This window comes from Ahaetulla prasina, chromosome 5, assembly GCF_028640845.1.
Source record: "Ahaetulla prasina isolate Xishuangbanna chromosome 5, ASM2864084v1, whole genome shotgun sequence".
Taxonomy (NCBI): Eukaryota; Metazoa; Chordata; class Lepidosauria; order Squamata; family Colubridae; genus Ahaetulla; species Ahaetulla prasina.
This window is the reverse complement of record NC_080543.1, coordinates 94,289,067-94,309,046: the sequence shown is the minus strand read 5'-3', so window position 1 is coordinate 94,309,046 and position 19,980 is coordinate 94,289,067. Positions and strand designations below refer to the sequence as shown.

Genomic DNA, 19,980 nt, shown 5'->3' with positions numbered 1-19,980 from the left:
GACATCATCCCCACATTCTCTGGCAATGGAATCTACACTTTTTAATGAATGTTCTTGAGTACTAGAATAAACACAAATTGTCCTCTATATGGACTTGCCACATATTTTGTATATGTTTATACTGCCATCCTCTTTTTGACTGAAAAGTCCTTAAAAACATCTTCCACAATATTCCACCTTCTGTTCAATTTTCTCTTTTCTACACCTTTTCTACTCTGTCCCATGTGATGGGATGATTAGAGCTTTACATGTTCATTCAAATGCAGCGAAACCACATATTTGTATGAACAGAGGAAGTGACTAACCTTTTTATTTCCAACTCCTTCCCAATAATTTTGGAGACAAATGTTTCTTTTGTATCTCTACTGCACACTGAACTGAGATTTGCAGCTCACTATCTCAGCCCCATGATCTTTTTATGTTGCAGTCCTGTCTGATTATCACCACAGGGGTTTCTTCCCAAAATTTACAGCACTTTGCATTACATCAAATCTCATTTTTGTTGGGCCAGACAAGTCCTTTAGGTCTGGTTCAGAGATCCTGCTAAATGGGCTAAGCTTGGGTTAACTGGGTTCAAAAGACAGTCTAGAACATAAATACTGATTTGTCACAATCTAGACTTGATTTGGCCAACATACTCATAGAAGATCTTACATATTGGAAAAAAGAACCCAAACATTAAGTACAAGCTTGATGGACATTACCTTACAGAGGACCCCCACCCTGTTAAAGACCTTGTAGTTTACATATCAAATGATCTAAGTGCCAAAGCCCACTGCAACTACATTGCAAAAAAGGCTCTAAGAGTTGTAAACCTAATTTTGCGTAGCTTAAAAAACTCTACACTACTAACCAGAGCGTATAAAACATCTGCTAGACCTATTCTTGAATACAGCTCACCTGTCTGGAACCCACACCACATCTCTGACATTAATACAATTGAACATGTCCAGAAATATTTTACAAGAAGAGTTCTCTGCTCCTCTGAATACAACAAAACACCTTACACCATCAGACTTGAAATCCTGGGATTAGAAAACTTAGAACTCTGCCGACTCCGACAAGACCTGTGTTTAACACACAGAATCATCTATTGTAATGTCCTTCCTGTTAAAGACTACTTCAGCTTCAATCGCAATAATACAAGAGCAAACAATAGATTCAAACTTAATGTTAACCGCTTCAATCTTGATTGCAGAAAATATGATTTTTGTGACAGAGTTGTTCATGCTTGGAACACACTGCCTGACTCTGTGGTCTCTTCTCAAACTCCCAAAAGCTTTAACCAAAAACTGTGTACATTGACCTCACCCCATTCCTAAGAGGACTATAAGGGGCATGCATAAGAGCACAAACGTGCCTACCGTTCTTGTCCCAATGTTTCCTTTCATTATATCAAATTAATACAATTATTACATACTTTTGCTCATATATATACTTATATGATATTTTGTTGATTTATGTTGATGCTTGTGTATACTGTTGTGACAAAATAAAAAAAAAATAGAACATAGAATCATAGAGTTGGAAGGGAATTTGGAGATATTCTAGTCCAACTACATTTTCAAGTAGGTGACCCTATTCCATTTCAGACAAATGGTTGTCCAGACTTTTTTTGAAGCTTCCTGTAATGGAGCACCCACAACTTCTAAAGGCAAACTACTCAATTGGTTGATTGCTCTGGTAGGAATTTTCTCCTGAACTCTAGATTCCTTCTCTGCTTGGTTAGTTTTTAGGAAGCCACATTAAGGCTTGATAGAATGCATGACCATAGACATCCTTTATATCACTGCCTTCTGATTTTGTTATAAATGAAATAATAATAGGTTCCCTCATAATGCAGGTAATTAGAGAGATTCTTCACACCATTCAACTGGTTGCTTGGTTTCTCTTCCTTAATTAGTTACTGGACTATGGAAGACCGATTCTCTTATCTGATGGCTTCGGGATCCTGATGAGGAATTAATTGTTAATGAGTGACAATGGTGATAGTTAATGATCAGCCGTTTGAGTCAGCTTCTTGCAAGCAACATGTATTAGTTATGTTTAAACTCTGCAGTTTGATTAGGGATCTCTCTGAATCATATAATCATGTCCATTTCTTGAAATAAGTATAAGGTTTCCTTGGTTTATATGTGGATTACTTTCCCTGAAAATCTTGCATAAAATGAAACACCGAATTCATGGAAAAGCAGGGTGGCAGGGTATAGTATCAAAATTTTTAATCCAAACACATTAAAAATGTGTTCATAATTTTAAAACTCTTGTGCTACATTGTTCAAACATGTTTCATTTCTTCTCTCATGTTCTATGGATGGTAAAAACATTTCTCCACTTGTTCTATTGCACGTGGGTATCATAACAAACAAGAGGTAGAACTGTACGACATATTTTATTAGCATTCTTTCTTATGTTATGCATAGTAGATTTGCCCAGATTAAAAACTCATTTTAAGGCTGAGAACCCTTCAGCTTTGGGGTAAGGCAAAAACTAATAGGAACAGAGTATTGTTTTGGTTTACAAGTTTTCCTATGGTGTGAATTCATTTTTATGTGGTTTATCGTTTGGCTAAGAATGTGATTTCTGTGGAAAAAAATATGGAAGCATGGTTCATTAACACCAGAGATCTGGAAACATATCAAAAGCACCTGAAGATTTTCCCAACATAACAAAAGATGCTGAAAAGTAAATGGATAAGCACACACAAGTAGAACCACAGCACAACATTATGGTAAATGTTGTGAGCAAGAACAGAACTGGGTTTTGTTGGGAAAATCTTAGGTGGTTTTCAGTAGTGGGTTGCTACCGGTTCTCCCCAGTTCGCAAGAACCAGTAGTAAACATTTTGAGTAGTTCGGAGAACCGGTAGTAAAAATTCTGCCTGGCCCCGCCCCCAATCTATTGCTGCCTCCCAACTCCCAGCTGATCGGCTAGAAGGAAACAATCAAGACTCACTTGTCGAAGAAGAGAAAAAAAACCCCAAGACACCGTTCCTTTAAATTGATCAGCTGCTTCTCACCCAGGAGATTGCTTGGCAAAGAAGAAGGGGTGGGGGAAATGCTGTCATTTTAAATTGACAGAGCGGCTAGAAGCTCCGTTCTGAGTCAGCTGAACAACAAATTGGATAAGAGGAGGAATTCTTATATGTTTTTGAAGTTTTGGGGTTTGTGCAACATGGGCTTCGTGTTTCTAAAAAGGTTTGGGCTATTTCCATTGTGAAGTATCCTGTCTTGAATGAGTTTTCTGCCTACTTGTAAATGGAGCCGAACTTCCGGTAGCTGTTTTCTGCTTACAAAATTTCTTTATGCAGCTGGCAGGAATGTGGAATTCCAGGCAGATTCCTTGCTAGCAGCTTGATTATTCCTTAAATATCTGGGATATTTTATTTGGGAAATGAAGAGGGGAGAGTTTGATTCCTTCCCAGAACAGATTAGTGGGGTGGGGAAGAAATGGGATTTTGAAGTAACCTTCCCATGGAGTGAGAAGGGAATGGGGATTTTAGGCTTGCTGTCAAACATCAGCCATAATACTAATGATTGTTTTGAACAATATGCAGGTTGTATTACATGAATGACTATTTTATATGTGAAATTATGACTGAAATCTATATAGGTTCACACTGTCAGGAAGTTTGTCCTTAGTTTTAGGTTGCTTCTCTCTTTGTTGAGTTTCCATTCATTGCTTCTTGTTTTGCCTTCTGGTGCTTTGGAAAATACTTCCTCCCCCCTTCTTTCTAGCAGTCCCTTAAAAGCCTGTTGCCTATCACACTCTTGGGCAAAGCATGTGAGCTATTTCTTCCTTTCAGTGGTCCATGAAAGTACATCTATAGCAGAGGTCTCTAACCTTGGCCACTTTAAGACTTTAAGATAGCAAAACTGGCTGAGGAATTCTGGGAGTTGTAGTCCATAAGTCTCAAAGTGGCCAAGTTTGGAGACCCCTGATCTATAGTATGTAAATAATAAAGTTGCAAAAAGGTGAACAACATTTTTGCAGAACTATAGATACATTGAGGCTGGGTGTGACAAGGAATGGCTGGGAGGGGAGGGGCCAGGCGAGGTACCCCTTGACATGAGAGACATTGAGTTGGCCACACCTACCCAGTCATATGACCATCAAGCCACACCCACTGTCACATGACCAGCAAGCCATGCCCACAAAATAAGCCACGCCCACAGAATCGGTAGCAAAAAAATTTAGAACCCACCCCTGGTGGTTTTGGCGGGAAGAAGTTTTAGTATGTTTCTAGATCTTTGGTGCAAATTAACCGTGACTTTGCATAATAGCATTTTTTTCCTCTCAGAAAGCAAATTCTTAGACAAACGATAAACCACATAAAAATGAATTCACACCATAGCAAAACCTGGAAATCAGTGCTCTGAGAAAGTGAAACTAATGCAGTCTGCATATGTTTTGATCTTTAAAATTCTAAAGCAATTCTTAATTTTAATTAAATTAACTTTCTAAGCCTGGGTGGAGAGTTGGTAGTCTTCCAAATGCTTTCGATTCCAATTCCCATGGGCACCAGATAGGACAATTAGGGAGTGGGGGAGTGATGGGAGTTGTAGATCTTAAAGTAATCTCAATTCAATAAGAGGGTGTCTAGATTACAGCTCAAGATACAAATTGAAATCTTTTTTCTTTCCTACTAAAACCAACAATGAAAGATGAAAGTTGAGTTAATTCATTCTCTTCCCCATCCACCCACTTATATAATCTGGCAACAGTTCATAGCCATTAAAGAAAACCTGAAACATTTGTCATGAATGCAGATAGTACTGTTATACTCCCCTCCCCCATGCATAATTTACAGCAGTCATTTTAACTGCCAATTTCAGTGCATTGTGGTGATTTTAAAGACTTAATATTCACAGTGCAGAAAGAGCCGAAGGAACATATCCAGTATTTGACCCTGAGTGGATAAGAACAGAAAAGTAAAGATAGACACGGTGAAGAATGTGCATTTATTTTTAATTATTTGGGCTGTTCCGGATGAAGGTATTATTCTGCAGTTATTCTATTTTTTTTCAATTTTACAGGGAGAGAACCCAGGCATTATAGCCTTTTTTCATACTCCGCCCTCTCCTCCAGTTATAATACGTGATGTACTTTCACATATTGCTTTTTTTCCCCTTATCACAATCTATTAAATAGAAAAGACAAAACACAGCACAGTGTTTTTTGTTTTGGTTATATTATAATATCTCCTTATAAAAGATAACGAATGTGTAACTATTTCATTTTTATTGATTGGTTAGTTAGTTGTTTACAATATTTAGACAGCCCCCATCAAAAAGAGTGTGCAACAGGGAAAAATAACAAACTAGTGATCAGCCCTATAAAAGAATATTACACTCAGTCTACAATCAAACTATTAACCAATACACTGATTTCAAAGTCGGCATAATTCTACAGAAACAGTTACCTTAATTAATCCTCTGAGTGCCACATTCCATTCTACTTCAACATCTGAGCCATCTTCAAAGGAAGCTCTCATAGTCCAGTCAGGGAATGATGTCTGAACTCACTGAAAACTTCCATGAATGCTACGCAGCAATTACAGAATTTAAGGCACAGCAGTATATATTGTTGGTTTTATATGCAAGGAATTTCTGCTAACCCCATTTCCTTCCTTAGTCGCTCTTACTCTTTGTTGCTGGGCTTGTTAAAAGATCAAAAAAGTTAATTTTACATGAATCTTTTTCCCCCAGTTTTGAACGTCACTAAAATTTCATAAAATAATCGAAAGTGTAGGGCTAGCTGGTTGCTCAGTAACTTCTAAATATATTATCTCCTCTTTTTGAATCAAAAGCATCACTTCAAATGACCCAAATTACAAAAAAAACCCTTTCAGAATGGTTATTTCTACAGCGTAGAATAAATACGGTATTTGGTTGCGGATTGACCCTTGACTTCTTGAAAAAGAAATCTATCACAAGAAAACCAGGATGGAACGTAAACTTCAGGAATCTAGTACAGATAGTCCTCGACTTACAACAGTTCATTTAGTGACCGTTTGAAGTTACAATGGCACTGAAAAAAGTGACTTATGACCCCTTTTCACACTTACGACCCTTGCAGCACCCCCATGGTCATGTGATTTACATTCGGATGCTTGACAACTGGTTCATATTTACGACTGTTGCAGTGTCGTGTGATCACCTTTTGTGACCTTCTGGCAAGTAAAGTTGATAGGAAAGCTATATTCACTTAACAACAGTGTAATTAATTTAACGACTGCAGATTCATTTAACAAATGTGGCAAGAAAAGTCATAAAATGGGACAAAACTCACATAGCACATTTTTCAGTTTAGCAGCATAAGTTTTGGGTCCAATTGTGGTCATAGGTTGAGGACTACCTGTACTTAAGAAATGTTAGATTTTGGACTTCACAATCTTACTTGAACTTGGAGGTTTTTTTTTCTTCTTTAAATAGCATGTTATATTGTCACTTATATCTACAGTATTCTATTAGGAACCAACCATTTTGGCATATGCAGAAGAGAATCAAATTGGTGTTGCATGCACACCCAAAATGATTCAGAGAGTATGGTAGGATGCCATAATTTTGTTTTCATCATTCTGATGAAAGCACAAAGATATTTCGGCTGTTGCTGTGGCTCAACCCCTGGCTTATTTTGAGTGCCTCAAAGTTTGATACTGGATGCAAGTAAGGATTTTCTGGGCTAACGTAGGCTCAAGATACTGCTTTGCCAGAACTGCTCAGCACCCAAGCCTGCTTATTTAAGTAGAATTGGAATGGCTCCATCTGAATACAAATTGAATTTACCTTGTATCCAATAATAAGTCATTCCAGCAAGAAAAAAATTAATGTGTCTTGACAAATCATGGATGTCAGCATTTGAAATGAAACAGGCATAGGAGGACTTAGGAGTGAACCACTGAGTGCCATGAGAGACAAATTACAGCTTCCTTCGAGTTTTTTGGTTGTTTTTTTTAGTTCAAAATATTGAAGATGTACAAATTTAACTTAGTACTTAATACAGCACTCGGAATAAGTAATTTAACTTAGGCAGCACTCATGTTTAGTTGCTTGCTGGTGCTTATATAAATTCAATTAAGCTGTAGCAAAGTCTCAGATGCAACGAGAGATGGCAAAATATGAGAAAAGTTAACTTGTGGAGAGGTAAGCAAAAAGGATGAAATTAAGGGAAAAAATCACATTAAGAAAACCAGGCTTTTATGGTGGTGTGCATAAATGAACCCAGAATCTGTTCATGCTACTCATGAATAGCCAATCTGGGAATGTTTGGCTTTATTTCTTCTTTTTATAAAATATAACCCATCTTTTACACTTTGAAATACAAATCAGATTGCTCGTGCTTTCAAAACAGCATGGGAAACTATCTTATGCCAAACCACCAGTGGTAGGATTCAAGTAATTTAACAACCGGTTCTCTGCCCTAATAATTTATTCCAACAACCACTTTGCCAAACTGCTCAGTAAGTTAACAACCGGTTTTTCCGAAGTGGTGCGAACTGGCTGAATCCCACCACTGCAAACCACCCTTTCTACTCCAGTTATTGTCTATTGTGCCTATGGTCTATTCTGACTGAACTGGTTCAGAGATGGGTGACATGTAATACTTTAAACTTGAATACCACGGAGTATTCAAGAATAAGTAATTCTTATTGCAACACCTACAAGCTTCCCTTCTAGGATTTTAACTGAAGTGAGAATTTCCTCCTATATTCAACTACCAGATTCTTTGAACTAAAATACTGACTGAACTTGCAAACATCCAATTAATGCATATGATCCCACCCCCTCCAGCTTTGTAATGGAACTGTTTTGTATCAAAATGTTCTTTATGTTTCCTTGCTTTCTGAAAGTAGTGGAAGTGGTAGAGTCAAACTTGGCACTTTAAAATTTCTGGTGTCAGTTCAGTTTTCAGTACTTAGTGCTCCAGTCAAATATTTATATTGCTAAAAAAAAGTTTTGAAAAAAGCCAATCTACTTTGAGTGCATACACTGTAGGCCTACACTTCATGATTCTGGAAGAAAGTTGAATTTGCTAAGTTAAGAAGGTTGGGGGTTTCAGTCAGTCACATGATTCAAGAGCTTTGCCCCCAAATTTCTTGCCAAGGCTTCTTTGCATAGATATAAAATAATTTAAAATGGAGTCAATAATGAGATTTTGCATTTGACTGTTTTATATGATAATATTTGCAGATAAAAGAGTAATTAATGCTGCATTTGAAGTTTTCTAGTCTTCTCTATTGTTCCTGGTTGGTTGCTACAACTTGTAAAAACGTGTACAAAATGTAAATGTAAATTATACATAGTGTATAATTTTTTAAAAAGACATTTATTTATTCCTAAATTTGTGATCTGGTGGACAAATACTGATGTAAAAGTATGCAATTATTTTTTTATTAGAGTGGTCGTTTAGCCTTTAGTCTTCCAGAACAGGCATAGGTTTAACAAACTAACTTGTATTTAACCTAATAAAAACACATTCACAAGAAGGATTTTCTCAACTTTCTCAACTTTTATTCTTCTATTGCATGTAATTTACGTGATTTTAAATTGTTTTAAATTGCAGTTCAAGAAAGGTGGAAGAGGATGACTTTGATGATTTTACAACAAACCAAAAATGGGTAATGTCTCCAAAAGCTCATGATACTGATGTGACACTGTTGTTAAACAAGTTACTGAGAGAATATGATAAAAAGCTGCGACCTGATATTGGAAGTAAGTGTTTTTTCTTTCCAATTTCTAAGAAGAAGACTATGAATATTTACATATCTAATTGCAGATGGTTATTCTCATTATAATGATCAATCACCATAATCTGAAAGGTAAACTTATTGGTGGAGTTTTGCTTCAGTCTGATTAGATCTAGTATGGTAGTATAAAGCACAAGCTTCAAGTATCACAATAAGGAGATATACTGTACATTTAAATATAAATTAAGTAACTCATTATATAATAGTATAATTATTTATTCATCTACATTTAGATTATAAATATTGTAAATTTTAATTTCAACTCCATCTCTAGGATACTCCAAAATTATGCTGTTATGATTGAAAGTATGTTAAAAAAAAGATCATGAAATGGACATTGAATTTAGCATCATTTTTTTGAACGCAAGATAAAGGTGATAAAAACTCTCAAGAATGAGCATTTGGTAGTTCTCTGGAAATTGACAGAATACATTTTCCATCATCCTGGATATTAACCGTTCATACTACAGCTGATGCTAATAATATTTGAAAGGCCAGCCCATAACTGGTAGACAAGAACAAAATGGATTCTGTGAGTATACTATTGATACAGATCGTTTTTTAAAAATGATATTAATTAAATTAAACTGGCAGAAGTTAAACATTGATGTGCAATTTATCCACAATATTTATTATCAGGCTATAGAAATGGGCATTAGTGTAAAGCCCCTTTAAAAAACTGTTAGGCAAATTTGCAGAAGCTAAGAGTTTTCTCTGCAAATATTAACCATGATAATGACGAACGGCACTTGGTTTTAGAAGTAATATATCCGTATAACAAAGTATGCTGAAGCACAGCTTCTTTTCATTCTCTGCCACTTGGGAGGTAGCTATATTAATCAAAAGCAACAACAACAAAATAACAGGCTCTCAACAGGTTAAAAATTCAGGGTTATTTTAATATAAGTTTATGGGCTGATAACATTTATTTCATCAACTGCAGGATGTGTTACCCTCTATTGACAGAAGTATTTGCATAGATTATATGTGTGTGTGTGTGTGTATTGCTGATAAAGAAATAAAGGGAGACTAATATAGATTTATTTCAAGCTATTTAGTGCTCATCAGCTAGCCATGTCCTTACTTGGATTTGAACTTAAAGAAAAACATTTAATGCACACACACACACACACACATAAATACATATACACATACATACACTCACAGAGAGAAATATTTTATGATTATTTATGAAAAGCTGGAGATATGCAAGACAGCTATTGCAAACACTTTTCGAAAAAAGGTTGATTGGAGCATTGAATTATTTGTTCTTCACTATTTTTTCGTCCTGGTAAAGACTTTCCCTGTCCAAGTCATATACTGATACATAATTTGCTCTGATTAGTTGATTATAAAGATCAAGCATTTCATTTTGGCAAGTTATCTCTTTGCAAACCCATTTTGATCGGGATTTGGCAGCCTAGCAAGGATATCAACAAGAATATTGTTCATGAAACACTTTGGCTAAGAAATCCAAGTTCATTGGACCCAAGAAAGAATAGCTTTAAAATCTTTTCCACTAATGAGAAAAAAAAAGAATAGATTAACACAATTTTCCATTGAACTGTCTTCCTCCTCCTACAGTCTCTGGTTAGTTGAAATGTAGAGTCAATAAGAGCTGTGCTGGTGCAGTGGTTAGAATGCAGTATTGCAGGCCTATTCTGCTAACTGCCAGCAGTTTGATCTTGACTGGCACAGGGTTGACTCAGCTATCCATCCTTCCAGTAAAATGAGGACTCAGATTGTTGAGGACAATATCAGGGGTAAATGTAAAATTTGTTACTAGCGGTTCTGTGGCCGTGGCTTGGTGGGGGGGAATATGACTGGGTGGGTATGGCCACTTTTTTTTTTTTACTTTTAAAAGCATTTTTTCTACAACCTCTTTGGCTGAAGAGGTTGTAAAAAATGCTTTTAAAAGCCTGTGATGATCAGGCAACTCAGCTAGGATCTCCAGAGAAGCCTTTTAAAAGCATTTTTTTTACAACCTCTTCTGCCGAAAAATGAAAAAATGCTTTTAAAGGGTTCTGATGATCCCAGCTGAGCTGCGGGATCATCAGAGGGTTTTTTTTTTTACTTTTAAAAGCATTTTTTCGGCCAAAGAAAAAATGCTTTTAAAAGTAAAAAAAACCCACCTCTGATGATCGCGCGGCTCAGCTGGGGCGGTGGGGGGAGGGATTTTTGCTACCGGTTCTCTGAACCACCCATCCCCATTGCTACTGGATCAGGCAATCCGGTCCGAACCGGGAGCATTTCCCCCCCGGACAATATGCTGACTCTGTAAGCGCTAGATAGAGATAGAGAAGGCTTTAAAGCACTATGAAGCAGTATATAAGTCTAAGTGCTATTGCTATTGTTTACTTCTGGCCAGTTGTTGGCTTATCAAACCATGTGCTGCAGTAATACAGACACAAGAGCCATATCTGAAGAAGACTCCAATGCCAGCTGTGTTCCAGATCTCCTCTATTACAGAATTACCGATTGCATCCAGATCAGATCTCAATACTTGTTCATTCTTCACTTGTGGCCATAATATGGCCAGTAATACTTTTTATTTTCCATTCTGGCAAGCAGGCCAGTGGACAGAGGGAGGATAGATGGAAGGTTAGATGGATGCACAAATGGACATATACACAGATACAGGCATTGGAATTTTATTTTAAAGGTAACTATATTATCCAGTGGAAGTACACTTCAGTTGTTGATGATTATGGTTGAATTTAAAGATTAGATTCCATATGGCTTGAAAAGAGCCCTTTTTTAAAAAAAAAAATCAGCTTCTCCTAGGGAGAAAGTCGGTGCTATTACCTAGTCTCTGGTTTGTGAAATGACCACCAACAATAAAAAAATCTGCATTTTGCACTGTTTAAAATCTCACAAATTATGTGTAAGCAATGATTGTGTGTGTGCATGTGTGTTTTCTGTGTTAATATATATTCATAATTCTGTTAACCCAATTGATAACTTTATGGATAAACTTAAGGCAAAAACCAGAGCTTTCTTCTTTGGAAGAGAAAATGGGGTGGTGTAAACAAGTTTTAAAAATAGGAAAGAAAACCAAACATGAATTGGCTCATAAGGAATGGATGTTCTCCCATCATAGTAATATTTGTCCCCATTCGCTAGGCTTTCAAAAAAGGAACCAGGAGTCAATTTATTGAGCTTGACCTTTTAAATTGCCTTAGATTGTTCGCACATTTTTAAAGGCTTTTATTATTGTTTTCCAGGGCTTTGCTCAGCTTACTATTCACAGCTTTGGAGAAAAGATAGCATAGAACCATTATTAATAAATAAAACCAATAAAGAATTAAAGAGAAAAATGTCTAGTGAGAATGAAAACTAGAATTCTAGCAACAGCGGTGAAGTCAGATTGTGAATGCTCTTCTAACAGTTTAGCAATTAGATATGAAGCAAGCTGACATTTTTCTCAGATAACCAAATTAATGGGGCCAAATGACAATGTTCAATGTCCAGGGAAGCTATTATTTTTCAAGAACACAGAAAACTGGAACAAATTCAGTAATTCTTAAGCATAATGTGATTTTTTTTTTGGCTTTAATTTATTAGCTCAATGTGAAATGAGCTATTTATTGCTGAAGAGCAATCAGTGTTATTTGTATTTGCATTTGTTTGTGTCTGAAACTATGGTGGGGAAGGTTTTTAGACTTTTTTTATATGTGTATGAGAAAGAATTAAATGTTAGATATATAATGTCATTGCTAGTTCATTATTAAACTCTATCTCTTCTACCAAATGGCAATTTTGTTTGGCTTATAAAAATGTAGTGTTTTTAATGCCAAGGAATAACTATTTTAGTATTATATTCATGAGTGAACTGGCTACACAACAGTTAATAGTTTATGTCACAATATGCAGTCCCAGATTCAGAAGCTTTTTAACATCAGCTTTGAAACAGTTCACAACCATTAGGAAGACTTGCAACAAAATTTTAAGAGTGATATCTTAGTTTATTATCTATATTCTGCCTTTCGGCCACTAACTTGAAAATTGATTATTTCCTAAATGAGCAGCTAAACTGTTCAGTTCTGATGTTACAGCAAATCACAGTGAATGTTACTAAGGTGACTTACAGTCACAGATTTTTCCTAACATTTAAAGATCATTTGTTGGCAACATAATTCTTACTATAACATAGCATGGATTCATAAATCTGGGCTTAGATTGATCAGGTAACTGGCCTCTTGTTTATTCTAACATTGTTCCAGGCAGCATTAAAATTCTTAAATAGTTCTACTAAACCGCAGTCAGGTTTTTCTGCTGATTGAGTATATGCAATCAAGTCAGTACTGATTCTTAGTAAACATACTAGTAGATCTTCTCCAGAATGATCTCTCACCAATCTGGCCCTTCAAGTCTTAATAGTGCACCAATGAACCTACTTTACTTGTTATAAATTCCTACAATTCTACAAGAATGTTTATTCTGGCAGTTTTGTTGAATTCATAGAAGCAAAATTTGTCCTTGAGGAATTCAGTATCCTTCTTCTATTTTTTTTTGAAGGATATAGAATGACAGTAAATATTTACTGTATCTTTGTTAGAGATTTATGAAATATTATATATTATGCTTAGAACATAAAACATAGAATAATAGAGTCAGAAGGGACTGTAGAGGTTTCCTAGTCCAACCCTCCACTATAGCAGGATACCTTGTACCATTCTGGATAAATGGCTGTCCAGTTAGACTTAGACTGGCCAATTTACAAGTCTTTCATCTATAAACTTGGCTAATTTGTTGTAATCCTATATGAATGTTTCTGAAATAGATGTGGAGAGATAATGATAGATAGATAGATAGATAGATAGATAGATAGATAGATAGATAGATAGATAGATAGATGATAGATAGATAGAAAGAATGTAAAAAAATGCAAGTAGAAAAATAGGAACCACCTTTGGTGGGAAGGTAACAGCGTTCCGTGCGCCATTGGCATTTAGTCATGCCAGCCACATGACCGCAGAGACGTCTTTGGACAGCGCTGGCTCTTTGGCTTTGAAACAGAGACAAACACTGCCCCCTAGAGTTGGGAACAACTAGCACATATATGCAAGGGGAACTTTTACCTTTATTTTAGATAGATTAGATTAGATTAGATTAGATTTATTAGATTTTTATACCGCCCTTCTCCCGAAGGACTCGGGGCGGTTTACAGCCAATAAAAAACACATATAACAAAAGTTAAAAACCATTAAAAAAACTAATTCAATATGTGGCATAAGATTTAAAAGAAATAAAACCCCATTTAAAATTTAAAATCATGTTAAAACTAGCCCTGCACGATGGAATAAAAGAGTCTTCAGCTTGTGGCAGAAAGTCCGGAGGTCGGGGAGTTGACGAAGCCCCAGAGGCAGCTTGTTCCAGAGGGTAGGAGCCCCCACAGAGAAGGCCCTCCTCCTGGGGGTCACCAGCCGGCACTGCTTAACCGACAGCACCCTGAGGAGGCCCTCCCTGTGGGAGCGCACAGGTCGATGGGAGGCTACCGGTGGTAGTAGGTGGTCCTGTAGATACACCGGTTCTCTGGTGTATGATGATAGATAGATAGATATTATTATTTATTTATTTATTTTATTTGATTTTTATACCGCCCTTCTCCCGAAGGACTCAGGGCGGTGTACAGGCATAATAAAACCGACAATACAATATACAAGTTTAAAATACGATTTAAAAAACTTATTTAAATTAGCCCAGTGATTAAAATTTACCATACTAAAAAACCCCGTTTAAAATTAATAAATTTAACATTAAAATCCCAATTTAAGCCAGCCCCGCGCGGATAAAAAGATGAGTCTTGAGTTCGCGACGAAATGTCCGAAGGTCAGGTATTTGGCGTAAACCCGGGGGAAGCTCGTTCCAGAGTGTGGGAGCCCCCACAGAGAAGGCCCTTCCCTTGGGGGCCGCCAGCCGACATTGTTTGGCGGACGGCACCCTGAGAAGTCCCTCTCTATGGGAGCGTACGGGTCGGTGGGAGGCGTGTGGTAACAGCAGGCGGTCCCGTAAGTACCCAGGTCCTAAGCCATGGAGCGCTTTAAAGGTCATAACCAACACCTTAAAGTGCACCCGGAAGGCCACAGGCAGCCAGTGCAGTCTGCGCAGGGGCGGTGTTACATGGGAGCTACGCGTAGCTCCCTCTATAACCCCCGCAGCTGCATTCTGGACTAACTGAAGCCTCCGAGCGCACTTCAAGGGGAGCCCCATGTAGAGAGCATTACAGTAATCCAAGCGAGAGGTAACGAGCGCATGAGTGACTGTGCATAAGGCATCCCGATCAAGGAAGGGGCGCAACTGCCGAACCAGGCGAACCTGGTGGAAGGCCCTCCTGGAGACGGCCGTCAAATGGTCTTCAAACGACAGCCGATCATCCAGGAGGACACCCAAGTTGCGCACCCTATCCTTTGGGGCCAGTAACTCGCCTCCAACAGCCAGCCGCGGCTGCAGCTGACTGAATCGGGGTGCCGGCATCCACAGCCACTCCGTCTTGGAGGGATTAAGCTTGAGCCTGTTTCTCCCCATCCAGACCCGTACAGCTTCCAAACACCGGGACAGCACTTCAACAACTTCATTGGGGTGGTCCGGGGTGGAAAAGTACAGCTGGGTGTCGCCAGCGTACTGCTGGTATCTCACCCCGAAACCACTGATGATCTCACCCAACGGCTTCATGTAGATGTTGAACAGCAGGGGCGAGAGAATCGACCCCTGTGGGACCCCACAAGTGAGGCCCCTCGCGGTCGACCTCTGCCCCCCTGTCAACACCGTCTGCGACCGGTCGGAGAGATAGGAGGAGAACCACCGATATACGGTGCCTCCACTCCCAATCCCCCAACCGCGCAGCAGGATACCATGATCGATGGTATCGAACGCTGAGAGGTCTAATAGGACCAGGGCAGAGGAATATCCCCTGTCCCTGGCCCTCCAGAGATCATCCACCAATGCGACCAAAGCTGTCTCCGTGCTGTATCCGGGTCGGAAGCCGGACTGGAACGGGTCTAGATAGACATCTTCATCCAGGTGTTGGGGCAGCTGTCGCGCCACGGCACTCTCTACAACCTTCGCAACAAAGCGAAGGTTGGAGACTGGACGATAATTACCCAAAATAGCTGGGTCCAAAGAGGGCTTCTTAAGGAGGGGTCTCACCACCGCCTCTTTCAAGGCGGCAGGGAAAACCCCGTCCAACAAATATTTATATTTATATTTTTATTTATTTGATTTTTATACCGCCTTCTCCGAAGGACTCAGGGCGGTGTACAGGCATAATAAAACCGACAATACAATATACAATATACAATATACAAGTTTAAAATACGATTTAAAAACTTATTAAATGAGCCTGAAAATTTAAGAAATTTACCATAAAACCAATAACCCCATTAAAATTGCTAAAATTTAAGTTTAAAATTTCATTCAAGCCAGCCCAGCGGATAAAAGATGAGTCTTGAGTTCATGACGAAATGTCCAAGGTCAGGTATTTGGCGAAACCCGGGGAAGCTCGTTCCAGAGTGTGGAGCCCCACAGAGAAGGCCCTTCCCCTGGGGGCCGCCAGCCGGCATTGTTTGGCGGATGGCACCCTGAGAAGTCCCTCTCTATGGGAGCGTACGGGTCGGTGGGAGGCATGTGGTAGCAGAAGGCGGTCCCGTAAGTACCCGGGTCCCAAGCCATGGAGCGCTTTGAAGATGAGAACCAGCACCTTGAATTGCACCCGGAAGGCCACAGGGAGCCAGTGCAGCTCGCGCAGGAGAGGTGTTACATGGGAGCTCCGAGAAGCTCCCATAATTACCCGCGCGGCCGCACTTTGCACCAACTGCAGCCTCCGGATGCTCTTCAAGGGGAGCCCCATGTAGAGAGCATTACAGTAATCCAAGCGAGAGGTAACGAGCGCATGAGTGACTGTGCATAAGGCATCCCGATCAAGGAAGGGGCGCAACTGCCGAACCAGGCGAACCTGGTGGAAGGCCCTCCTGGAGACGGCCGTCAAATGGTCTTCAAACGACAGCCGATCATCCAGGAGGACACCCAAGTTGCGCACCCTATCCTTTGGGGCCAGTAACTCGCCTCCAACAGCCAGCCACGGCTGCAGCTGACTGAATCGGGGTGCCGGCATCCACAGCCACTCCGTCTTGGAGGGATTAAGCTTGAGCCTGTTTCTCCCCATCCAGACCCGTACAGCTTCCAAACACCGGGACAGCACTTCAACAACTTCATTGGGGTGGTCCAGGGTGGAAAAGTACAGCTGGGTGTCGTCAGCGACTGCTGGTATCTCACCCGAAACCACTGATGATCTCACCCAACGGCTTCATGTAGATGTTGAACAGCAGGGCGAGAGAATCGACCCTGTGGGACCCCACAAGTGAGGCCCCTCGCGGTCGATCTCTGCCCCCGTCAACACCGTCTGCGACCGGTCGGAGAGATAGGAGGAGAACCACCGATATACGGTGCCTCCCACTCCCAATCCCCCCAACCGGCGCAGCAGGATACCATGATCGATGGTATCGAACGCCGCTGAGAGGTCTAATAGGACCAGGGCAGAGGAATATCCCCTGTCCCTCCAGAGATCATCCACCAATGCGACCAAAGCTGTCTCCGTGCTGTATCCGGGTCGGAAGCCGGACTGGGTCTAGATAGACATCTTCATCCAGGTGCTGGGGCAGCTGTCGCGCCACGGCACTCTCTACAACCTTCGCAACAAAGCGAAGGTTGGAGACTGGACGATAATTACCCAAAATAGCTGGGTCCAAAGAGGGCTTCTTAAGGAGGGGTCTCACCACCGCCTCTTTCAAGGCGGCAGGGAAAACCCCGTCCAACAAATATTTATATTTATATTTATATTTATTTGATTTTTATACCGCCCTTCTCCCGAAGGACTCAGGGCGGTGTACAGGCAGAATAAAACCAACAAAGAACAATATACAATATACAAAATTAAAATCAGTTAAAAACTTATTAAATGAGCCTGAAAAATTTAAGAAATTTACCATAAAACCAATAACCCCATTAAAATTGCTAAAAATTTAAGTTTAAAATTTCATTCAAGCCAGCCCCGCGCGAATAAAAAGATATGTTTTCAGTTCGCGACGGAATGTCCGAAGGTCAGATATCTGGCGTAAGCCCGGGGGGAGTTCGTTCCAGAGTGTGGGGCCCCACAGAGAAGGCCCTCCTGGGGCCACCAGCCGACATTGTTTGGCGGATGGCACCCTGAGGAGTCCCTCTGTGAGAGCGCACGGGTCGGTGGGAGGCATGTGGTAGCAGTAGGCGGTCCCGTAAGTACCCAGGTCCTAAGCCATGGAGCGCCTTAAAGGTCGTGACTAACACCTTAAAGTGCACCCGAAGGCCACAGGTAGCCAGTGCAGCCTGCGCAGGAGAGGTGTTACATGGGAGCCACGTGCTCCTCTATCACCGCGCAGCTGCATTCTGACTAACTGAAGCCTCCGGACGCACTTCAAGGGGAGCCCCATGTAGAGAGCATTACAATAATCCAAGCGAGAGGTAACGAGCGCATGAGTGACCGTGCATAAGGCATCCCGATCAAGGAAGGCGAACTGCGAACCAGGCGAACCTGGTGGAAGGCCCTCCTGGAGACGGCCGTCAAATGATCTTCAAGCGACAGCCGGTCATCCAGGAGGACACCCAAGTTGCGCACCCTATCCTTTGGGGCCAGTAACTCGCCTCCAACAGCCAGCCGCGGCTGCAGCTGACTGAATCGGGTGCCGCATCCACAGCCACTCCGTCTTGGAGGATTAAGCTTGAGCCTGTTTCTCCCCATCCAGACCCGACGGCCTCCAAACACCGGGACAGCACTTCAACAGCTTCATTGGGGTGGCCCGGGTGGAAAAGTACAGCTGGGTGTCGCCAGCGCACTGCTGGTATCTCACCCCAAAGCCACTGATGATCTCACCCAGCGGCTTCATATAGATGTTGAACAGCAGGGCGAGAGGATCGACCCTGCGGGACCCCACAAGTGAGGCCCCTCGCGGTCGACCTCTGCCCCCGTCAACACCGTCTGCGACCGGTCAGAGAGATAGGAGGAGAACCACCGATATACGGTGCCTCCCACTCCCAATCCTCCAACCGGCGCAGCAGGATACCATGGTCGATGGTATCAAAAGCCGCTGAGAGGTCTAACAGGACCAGAGCAGAGGAATAACCTGTCCCTGGCCCTCCAGAGATCATCCACCAATGCGACCAAAGCCGTCTCTGTGCTGTATCCGGGTCGGAAACCGGACTGGAACGGGTCCAGATAGACATCTTCATCCAGGTACTGGGGTAGCTGTCGAGCCACAGCACTCTCTACAACCTTCGCAACAAAGCGAAGATTGGAGATCGGACGATAGTTACTTAAAATAGCTGGGTCCAGAGAAGGCTTTAAGGAGGGTCTCACCACCGCCTCTTTCAAGGCGGCGGGAAAACTCCTCCAACAAAGAAGCATTGATAATCCTCTGAGCCACCCCCGTGTCACTTCCTGAGTAGCCAGTACCAGCCAGGAAGGGCACGGGTCCAGTAAACATGTCGTGGCATGGAGCCTCCCCAATAACCTGTCCACGTCCTCGGGAGCCACAGGATCAAACTGATCCCAAACAGACTCAACAAGACGTGCCTCCTCTCCCCCGCTTGGATCATCCCAAATTCGGTCCAGATCGTCCCGGAGCTGAGCGATTTTATCGTATAGATAACCACTAAACTCCTCGGCGCGTCCCTGCAAAGGGTCATCCCGCACCTCCTGATGAAGGAGGGAGCGGGTCACCCGAAACAGGGCGGCCGGGCGGTTATCTGCCGACGCAATGAGGGTGGAGGCGTAGATACGCCTCGCCTCCCCCATTGCCACTAGGTAGGTCCTAGTATAGGACCTAACTAGTGTCCGATCAGCTTCGGAGCGACTGGACCTCCAGGTGCTCTCTAGGCGTCTTCGCCGGCGGTTCATCTCCCTCACCCCCTCGGAGACCCAAGGGCCCAAACGAGACCTACGCCGGGCCAGAGGCCGCAAAGGCACGACACGGCCCAAGGCCCCCGCCGCGGCCTGTTCCCAGGCCGCGACGAGTTCCTCAGTCGTGCCGTGGGCCAGATCCTCAGGGAAAGGCCCAAGCTCCGTCAGGAACCTCTCAGGGTCCATCAGGCGCCTGGGACGGAACCAACGATAGGTTCCGCCTCCCGCGATGGTGAATGGCGGTTCGGAAGTCAAGGCGAAGGAGAAAATGATCGGACCATGACATTGGTTCTGTTACTAAA

At 41.5% G+C, this 19,980-nt stretch overlaps 1 protein-coding gene across 1 annotated transcript in view; it reads left to right on the top strand.

The window, feature by feature from the left end:
• Positions 1-19,980, top strand: part of GABRG3 (gamma-aminobutyric acid type A receptor subunit gamma3) — a 472,076-nt gene that overhangs the window by 6,889 nt on the left and 445,207 nt on the right. The window contains exon 2 of the mRNA XM_058186148.1: positions 8,565-8,713. Within this exon, the coding sequence (XP_058042131.1) occupies positions 8,565-8,713 (149 nt within the window). The remainder of the gene's footprint in view (positions 1-8,564; positions 8,714-19,980) is intronic.